At 38.8% G+C, this 10049-nt stretch overlaps 1 protein-coding gene across 2 annotated transcripts in view; it reads right to left on the reverse strand.

Moving 5' to 3' along the window:
* LOC150095750 (cytochrome P450 3A8-like) overlaps positions 1-9292 on the reverse strand; it is a 38752-nt gene extending 29460 nt beyond the window's left edge. Inside the window, exons 1-3 of one of the 2 annotated variants that reach the window (XM_090410131.1) lie at positions 9251-9292; positions 2321-2417; positions 2143-2195 (exon numbers count right to left, since the gene is read on the reverse strand). In XM_090410131.1, coding sequence (XP_090266257.1) covers positions 2143-2195; positions 2321-2332 — 65 coding nt within the window. In that variant the 5' untranslated portion in view covers positions 2333-2417; positions 9251-9292. Of the gene's footprint in view, positions 1-2142; positions 2196-2320; positions 2418-8652; positions 8826-9250 lie in introns of those variants that run through there. The other variant, XM_090410130.1, reaches the window with a different exon arrangement.
* Positions 9293-10049: the final 757 nt, after the last annotated feature.

A 10049-nucleotide genomic window follows, 5' to 3' on the forward strand; every position in this document is an offset into this window, starting at 1 on the left:
CCAAGTAGTTGCACTTGATATCACCAAAGCCTTTGACCGAGTCCGGCACAAAGGCTTACTAAGCAAACTCCCATCATTTGGACTGCCTCAGGACTTCTGCAGATGAATTGCCAGCTTCCTGTCTGGACGCACACTATGTGTAATGGTAGACGGCTCCCTATCCAACTAATGCTAGGGTCCCACAAGGTTCAGTTCTCTCACCGATCCTCTTCCTTCTGTATATATCAATGACCTACTTCAGTTGACCTCCAACCCAATACACAGTTTTGCAGATGACAGCACATTGCATTCCACCCTTTCATTTGACAAACCCTACTCTACACAACTCACTTCGACCCACAGAACATCAACCACCACTGCCCTTAATTCCGACCTCAAAGCCATCCGCCAATGGGGGCTCAGATAACCTCGTCAACTTCAACGCTAGTGAAACCCAGTTCTGTCTTATTTCTCACAAAAAAGAAAACCAATTTCCCCCAGCACTGTTTTCGATAACACTCAAATTCACAGAGAAGACGAAATTTCTCTTCTCGGAATTACCCTGACATCAAGCCTCTCCTGGCATAAACACATCACAACCATTGCATCCTCAGCTTCCAAAAAACAAAGTTTTCTCTTTCGCTCAAGACGCTACTTCACCTCTAAACAGCTGTTAACACTATATAAATCACAGATCCGCCCAACTATCGAATACTCACATCTGGAGTGGAGCTCCTAAAGGCTCCCTGAAAATCCTTGACTCAATCCAGAGGAGAGCAATTAGACTAGTAAATGACCCATCGCTCACCAACTCGCTCCCCTCACTTTCACATAGACGCTTGGTCTCTGCAATTTGTATATTCTATAAATATTTTCATGGGAAATGTTCATCTGAAACAGCATCAATAATTCCCCCACTCTGTACTAAGCCCATTGAAACACGTACACCTGCCGCCAACCATCCTTTTACATTTGAAACCCACAGAAAAAGTTTATTTTCCTCCTCATTCATCCTGTACTGCGGTACTGTTGAACAGTCTTCCTCCTGATGTATTTCCCAAGGAATACAATATGCAGGTGTTTAAATCAAATGTAAACAAATTTCTCCTTTACCAACCCACCACCCACATACGATACTAACGAAGTATAGGTTGACAGACCAACCTCTCGTATATGGACCCAACATAAGAAAAAAAAAAAAAAAATTGAAATCCTGTACCACCCTTTCAGAAGTTTGTAAGTCTCAATCATATCACCCCTCTTTCTTCTGTTTGCTAGTGTCTGCAGTATACAAATTCTCAATCTGTCTTCATAACCAATATTCCACATTCCTGATATCAATTTAAACTCTTCTTTGTACTCTCTCCAATACATCAGAATCACAACGGAAACCAGGAGACCAGACCTGCGCACAATAGTCCAAGTGAGGTCTTATCAAGGCCTTGTAAAGAAGCCAAATGTCTTATCTTTACATGTGAACATTTCAGCATTGCAATTATCTTTTGAGTTGTATTTGCAATTTTTGCCACATGGCCCCTGAACTTCAAATTCCCATCTATTAACACTCCAATTACTACCAATAACAAAAGGATATTATTATTACGTCACACCTCCATGGAGTCCAAGGACTCACCATGCGAGGGCACTGTAAATTACTTACACATTACATAAATCACTATCCATTTTACATTATCTCTCAACCAATACATTGCATTATCATCCACTAATAGTAATTTTGTCTGTTTAAATGCGTGTGTTCTCTCGTTGATTTTTCTGTGTGCGATATGATAAACCCGACATTCCGAGAGAAACACCTTGCTACCCTGATGACATAGGCTAATTCATCTCCAGTTGAAAAAAAACAATACCAAGAAAGGAAAAAGTCCTTCCTTCTTTCAGCTGTGTTCTGGAGGCTTTTTTTTTTTTTTTCAAGATAACTGCAATGCAGTTATCTGATGATGGAAGGGATAAGCTCTGTTGAGTGGCAAAGGGTACGGAATTATTACCGATGCTGATATGCTCTGCGCTTGCCAAGAGGAGACATTATCATGACTGCAGGAACCATCGTTACAAACGAGGTTTTCTTTTCAAAAATTATTTTCATTAATGATAATTAGTTTCACGTTAATTACTTTCATGAAATAAACTGAAGCTTCAACTTACCCAAATAGCCGCCCATGTTTTTTATACAAGCTCATATGTTTTTCATGTAAAAGCTGCAAAATAAAAGTGAATCAGAATGAATATTAGAAAAAAATAATTCAGATACTGCAAGATCAATGCCTTCAAGGTCATACAGAATTTCACGATGTAATTTTTCAAAGAATTAAAATAAATTTACCTGACCAAACATCTCAAAGATCGATCCTACTATTGGATATGGTCTTAAATAAGGAATGCCCCTTGACTTCCAGTAGTCATGGTTCTGCGTGGTATAACTGAAAGAAAAAATCATATATCGTAACTGTCCACATTCGTTTGGGGATTTAGTTGATTCTAGTAATGTTTAAATCTCCAGGAAAAGGATTAGACTACAATGTCCAATGGTGAAGAAAGAATATACAGTATAAGATAGTGCTGGATTTATCGTCTTCAGTATCCCAACACTCCACTCTACTATTCTTCCTCGTGAAAACCAAGTGTCAGTTTCAGCTGAAACTTTCTAAATTTACAGGTCAATGACCTTCTGTAAATCTAGAGAAACAGTTTGTTAGTTTGCTAACAATGTATAAACCGTCTTGGTAAAATTCAAAGAATTTTTAATATCCAACTGGACGTAAATCATAAATGACTGTGTGAAGACAAAATTCAAAACATTTCGTTAATTTTATATTTCATAATTACTCTTACTATTCTTATGAAACCAGAGAAGAGGAAGGTCTCATTTTTAAAGCAGTTTTGTTCGTTAAAAAAAAAAAAAAAAAAAAAAAAAAAAACTATTACTTCGACTTCTTAAAGTTTCAAATGCAAACTGAGCATTTTATTCTCTACTGTTAGCTTGAACACTGTTCCCAGATGGTGACAGTGTTCGTTACATTAATGTTTGCTCAGTTGTGGATCTACAATAAATCACGTTACATTCACAGAAAAAATAAGCTAATATCATTAGATATTAGCTTACAAATCTCCTGATAGACACTAATTATACCTGATCGAAAGGTGCTTTTGTTGTGAGAAAGGTTTCGCATTATTAATAATTCGAAGCCTTAATTAAGTAGTACTTTTTGTCAAATTATTATCAAACTAATTGTTTGGATTTTTTTTTCTGTAATTAAAGAGAATGTTAGTCCTACTTATTTTCAATTTTGATGTTGTTTACTGTACGTCAAAGCAATTGAAGCCATACATATCAATCCCGCCTGACATATATTATATGATTTCGATGGCCATTTTGCAGAACTCTTTGAATCACGCAGTGTAACAATCATTTGTTATGTATTGAAACATCGCTGTTCACAACAGTAATGAACATTTTTTCATAAATCAGAAAAAGATGAACCAAAAACAGGAACACGTGTTTTATTGCTGCAATAGATGAAACACGTGTTCTATGGTTACCCCGCCGAGGGCCGAAACCGGCCAACCTGTAATAAAATTTTAAGATAGACAAAGCGTCCCATGGTCAGGGATGTAAGGTTACACATCTCAATCACTTTTACGATTATAATTTCTGGAATTTTCCACTCGTTCCCAGGGGGAAAGTCCCCCCCCCCCTTTACATCACCTAGTAATTTAATTACTAGGTGATGTAAAGTTTTTTTATGAAAAGATCTCTGGAGTTATACTCCATTGTACACTCAGATATTAAAATCTTTTAGCAAATAACTTGATTCAATGTAAATAAAAATTGAATTCCTTGATATTTATACACGTATTATCACATACACATTATTAACAATAAAACCACTGGTTAATTTTATTAACAACTAAGCACATTAGTGTCTAGACAGGAAAAAAAGGTGGATTATCTCAATAAACCCCACTTACTACTAATGAACAGCATTCATACAAAAACAATCTGCCACGAGCAGTAGAGAAAGAGTAACAGACTCAATTCATGGACATTCCTAAAAACGGTACCATTTTAATGTGTCAGCAAAAGCGCATCCAAGAATACATTCCTTGTTCAGGTTGGTGACCGATTTCTTGTGAGTCACGGGATGCTCTTATTAAGGAAGGAGGAGGGCAAACGTGCTGTAATGTCTCTTAATGGTTCACTCCTCGAAAGCCCCATGATTCATGTCTAATCATATAGCATTCATCCATGATCCATCTAGAAAGGTTCTAAAATGATTCAGGATTTGTTCCAAGTCCTGGTGCACCTGAATGCCATTGAACACATGCGCCACATACTGGAGAGAAGTATAAGAAAAAAAGACTGCATCCTTCAATCTCACTCACATACACTATCTACCAATAACTGTCCGGACACTTTAGCAATTTGCAATTGATACCAACAGACGAACCCTAATATCGGGTATGGCCACCTTTGGCTTGATCACCTCCTGCACACTTTGAGAAAAGCTTTCCACCAATGTGCAACAGACATCAGGTGGAATTTGTCTCCATTCCTCCATCGCAGCAGCACTGAGTTTAGTGACAGATCGAGGACGTGCTACTCTGGACCTTAATAGCCGCTCTAATTCATCGCAGGTGTTCGATGGGGTTGAGGTTAGGACTCTGCAGAGGCCAGGACAGTTGCTTAACACCCATCTCTTCATGTCATTCCATAACAGCTGCAGCTTTGTGGCATGGGGCATTAACGTCTTGATAGTAACACGGGTTCACTCCACAATGTAGGTCGCACCTGATTATTCAAAATATCAAGGTATTCAGCTGTCTTCGTGGAAACACGGACGACCAGTGATCCCACTCCAAACCAGCTGAATGCATCCCACACCATTACTCCCCTCCACCAAACTTTACTGTGGGTACAACACACTGTCGTAACAAGCGTTCACCAGGCTGCCTCCACACCCACAACCTGCCATCAGACTGGAAACAGGTGACCTTGATTCATCGTTCCAGAGTACTGTTTTTACTGGTCAATTGTCCAGTTCACACGTTCTTTGCACCAGTCCAGATGAACCGCCTTGTTCGTTCTTGTGATGTTTGGCTTCTGTACTGCTGCTCTTCCGTGGAAACCCAGTAAATGTAGTTCTTTTTGTAGAGTATTAGTGCAAACCACAGTGTGACTGGCACTTTGGAACTCATCACGGATGGTCTGTGCTGATTGTAGTGGGTTTTTGCATGCCACCTGTTTTAATACTCATCTTTCGGGGACCGCCTTGCGTGTTTTTCTGCACTAGTGATGCCAGAATGTCTCCATTTGTTGATCACATCGCCAACCGTTAATTTTGGATGCTCCAGTTGTGCGGCAATGTATGGGCATGCCACCAATGTGACAGACCACGATGACACCTCTCTCGAAGTCACTGAGTTCATGTCGTGTTGCCATACCACCGATATTCAACTACTACTATGATGAAATACTGTTTCCTACTATCTGTACACCGGTTTTTATGTTATTAACAAACCTGGAATGTTCCATAACTTCGAATAACAGGGGTGTCCGGACAATTATTGGTAGATAGTGCATAATCATAAGCCAAAATATGATCAAGCGGCATGTTTCTGATCAACCAGAGCGTAAGGTTGACCGGAAACAGGCGGGAAGTGACGTTACTGATGGGTATTGTTTTCGTGGACTTCAGTGTGTCCTCTCATCCCCACTGAACACACCTTGACCAGTAAGTTTTGCTTGACAACTATTTCGGACCAGTTATTGCCCTGCATAGTAACAAGGTGACCCTATTTCTCTGGATTCCTCCAACCAAACAACACCCAGTCGCACAAGGCTTGCCTTGTAAAATCATAAGTCGAAGAGCACATATCTAAGTATTCCGTGTGCTCCCATGGCGGCTTAGCATCCGTCGGTAAATGCTAGTAACTCGCTCGGACGTTTACCTCCAGGGCGTTATTCTGTCTAGTTGATCCACAGAGTTCCGGGACACTTTCTGTTGTCCAGTGGAGTCAATATCAAGGGTTTAAGTGGTCATCTCGGCCTAACGACGCAAAACAAGCTACTAGTAAGGGGTCACAATGTTTTGGGCTCATGACTGGATGTGGATAGAGCTGTTTAGAATTCGTTGTATTAACTGCCGCCATTTCTTGACTCTAAATCACTCCCGCACGACAGAGGATGAAAGTTAGAAGGTATCTAATGTCATCAAACTCTCATCTACAGTATTTATGTAGATACTTTATAAAATAATACGGATAAAATAATATCATTATTAATAAATTGTGATTTAATTAAAATTTACTAGAGGCCTGTGTAGCTCAGTGGAAGTGGCACTTGCGTCCTCTGCGCTTGGTCGCTCGAAGTCAGACTTAAGTTCAAGTCTAGTCGCCGACTGGAGGAAATTTTTCTAAGCCTTTCTTCAACCGGTTCCCGAGTTAGTCGATCACGGGCAAGCGGGTTTTTCCTCCCGGAAACTCGGGTTTTTTATCCCGTAAACTGAAGAAAATCGACCATAGTACCCACATTATTTCAGACAATGACATCTATGTCTTGTCAGGGTTAGGTACCAAGAGATGGCAGCACTTGTTTGCCAGCCTCTTCATCGGTGACTTCTATAATTAGATAGACATGGGCTAGCTATCTCTGATTGGCTACCGCTGGAGATTGAACTGCCCACTCAGTCTCCAAAAGCTAGAGGTGTAAAGCCCGTGCCTACTCCTTATAAGGGAATAAAAGGCGTTAGCTGGTTTTTATTTTTTTTTAATTTACTTCTGCATCCCTCTCTCTAATACTAGCCATCATTGTGGCAGTTGAAATATGGCGATATTGTATTTCAGTTATCTCTTATTTACACTTAAGTATTCTCCTTTCAACTTTGTATTGGGGATGATGCTGGAAATGATTCTAACCTGGATAAAAAATGATTTTTTTTGCGTTCATCGGCACCCCACCTGGTTGATTTGAACACATATTACTCACTAAAGAAGGAACAACTACAAAATTTGGGTTTTTCTTATCACAAAAATAGCGAATTCCTGACACCTCAAGACACCCTCCACATGCTATACTGCAACTGATTCTAGGTGAACATGCAAAGCATTTAAATTGCCATAAATAAATAAAAAATTCTAGTGAATTAAATGTTAAAATGCTTGTAATACCTGCATTATTGTCCTCATTACAAAATTTGTATGACTAGAATTGATTTTGGTCTTTTATATTTGCAGTGTACTGCTTCACTGTAGTTGTTAGCGTGCTTGATCAGTGGATTTGAGTGCAGGGTTGCCTTGGAAAATAATTTTTCAGCTAAATCACGGAGATGAGAAGGGATGTTTACTTCTCAATGAATCTGGGAGTTTCTTATGTATGGAGCATCCAGGATCATTCTTAGGCACTTATTCTGGATTCTTTGTAGTTTTTGTATGTTGGTTTCTGAAGTATGACTCCATGCTGGAGAAGCGTAGGTGATAACTGGGCGAATTACAGTTTTGTACAGAGTTAGTAGATCTAATTTGCTTTTGCAGTTGATCAGGGGATAGAGTTGTACAATTACTTTGGATGTCTTCACTCCTGTTAGTTTGATGTGGTTGCTAAATAGGAGTTTGTTGTCTAGTTTCACTCCGAGATATGTAACTTCTGTCTCCAATGGGATCTAGTTGCCCTAGCTTGCACTATTTGACTTAAATAGCTAAGGTGACTCTCGTAAGCTCTTAGCTCAACTTACAAAGCTTTCATAGGCTCTACAAACATTCGGCTTTCAGATAATGTTGGATCTAATATCCACTTTGCGTATGTAATTTTACATCGCCGAAATTAAGCCGTATGGCTCTTTCTTTTAGTAATAGACAATTCATAACTTTTAAATTGTGCGCCGTTCTGAGTACTCGATTATCAGATCGACTGTCGCGGTATCGCAGTGCTTGTGTTTAAGTAACCCTAATTTAATTAATAAATGGCCCCAAACCAAAAGAGTAGTGAAGACGGCAGTTCGGATATGCCAAAGAGAAGCCGTAAAGTTCTTATATAATAATATAATATATTATATTATATTATATCTACTCTATAATATAAAATGATAAGCCTTATTTTTGTAACGTTTCTGTGTCACGTTTTTTGTCAAGTTATTTGAAACTCGGGGGCTACCCTGAGTGTCGAGTCTTCAAAATTCGAGTCATCAGAATTCAAGGAGAACCGGTCTACCAGTCCGGAACTCGGGGGGGGGGGGGGGCTCCGCCCCCTAGTAATAATAATAATAAGAAGAAAACCAGGACGTCCTCTGAAGATATTCAATGATTATTTCTAAGGCCGAAACACGCCACTCTAGGCCTAAATCTTTGACAAGCATGATGATGATGTTGCATCGAAAAAAACATAGTATATATAGGGTTCGGTACTACTTCAGGTATCCGAGGGGTGTCTTGGAACGTATCGCCCGCGGATAAAAGGGGACTACTATATACGAAAATTTTCAAATGCTCCGATTTTTTTTCCCCCATCGTAACCATAAATATTATAAACAAAACGGTTAATCTTTATATATGAGCAGTCCGTGCTACACTTTAATATGTTACATGACGCTGTAGTGAGAAGCCGTAATGCGGTCTCTTAAAATGCATATAATAACATTAGCTACGAAAAGTTCTACTTACAAATACAAAACTGTCAGAATAACCAGCAAGATGGAAAGAAACAGAGTCCAGTTAGGAATGTAGACGTCGAACAGGTTCATTGTGACTGAAAATACAAAACACACTTGAAAAGGAGAAAATAATTCGATTATTTTTATATGACGGCTTTGGGAGTAAGAACTATTTCTCCTCGTTGTACAATCGACGAGCTGATGGTTGCGTAACCAGGTCACATGACAAGAAGGGACATGACGTATCAGAAGGATTTCATCACTACACATTAATCGCGATGAAGGCAACCCTACAAGTCGGGGGGGAAAATTAATTGTCTGAATTTGATTATCAGACAACTTCGCATGCACTATTGTATTCAATAGTATTGAGTACGGCAGCGTGAGTAAGGCTGACAAGTTTACAGATAAAAACATGCGTAAATAGATAAAGGAAATGGGGGGGGGGGGAACATGTCATGACAGCTCTCTATTTTCTATATATTTCAGAATAATAACTCGTATGTTTATCAAAAAAGCACCAGATACATAATCTGATACCAACCAATCATAAAGAACATGGTTTATAATAATATAATAATAATAATAGATTATTGTATAGAACACACCATTATTACAGCTGAACTTAGCGTAGCACGCAGACAATTTTGCTCCATAAGATGGCTACACTGAAACAAAATTGAAAAATGATTCAACATAGTTTAATAGAGATCCTAAATACCATACACTGAATTTTAATCACATCAATGCCGCTAGCTTCGAAGCATAACTTGTACACCGACACACGCATTATTCAGAATAGCGACGTTATTATTTCTAGCAATGACTCCGCACCCTCTAACGATGGCTAACGAATCAGACAGCTGAAATTACAGCTGCTTGCTTTTTCGTCTGCTTTATTTAATGCTTTTGTTTTTGACTTCGAATTACTTTAGATGAGCGCTACCTGCTGGAAAATCAGACACCTATAAAGTGAGCTGCAAAGCAGAACTCGCAAATATTTTTATCACGTGTCCCCGACATAAAGCAGTTAATATTTCGAATGCTAGATATTTGTGATGACGTCATCACTGGTGTATCAGAAGTAACATTCGATTGAAATAAATACTTGATATTGCCGAGTCCGCTGTCATAAAAATAATAATAATAATAATAATAATAAATAAATTATCTAATCTGGGCAGATGTTTGTAATCATTAGCCAAACAGCAATATTAGCACATCCAGTAACTGTGAGGTAACTTTACAAACATTTCCACTCTATTACATATCTGTAGTGTTATGGTTTTCATAACCCTGGAGGCTTGAAATAGCTTAAAAAAATTTGATCTCTAGAACAAGATATTCAGTTTGTCTATTCTTTAGCCGGTCCTGGAACTAATGAACTATAGGTTTTCAATATGTCAC

This window comes from Typopeltis vanoorti, chromosome 20 (assembly GCF_054136105.1).
Source record: "Typopeltis vanoorti isolate ZY-2024b chromosome 20, IOZ_Tvanoo_1.0, whole genome shotgun sequence".
Classification (NCBI taxonomy): domain Eukaryota; kingdom Metazoa; phylum Arthropoda; class Arachnida; order Uropygi; family Thelyphonidae; genus Typopeltis; species Typopeltis vanoorti.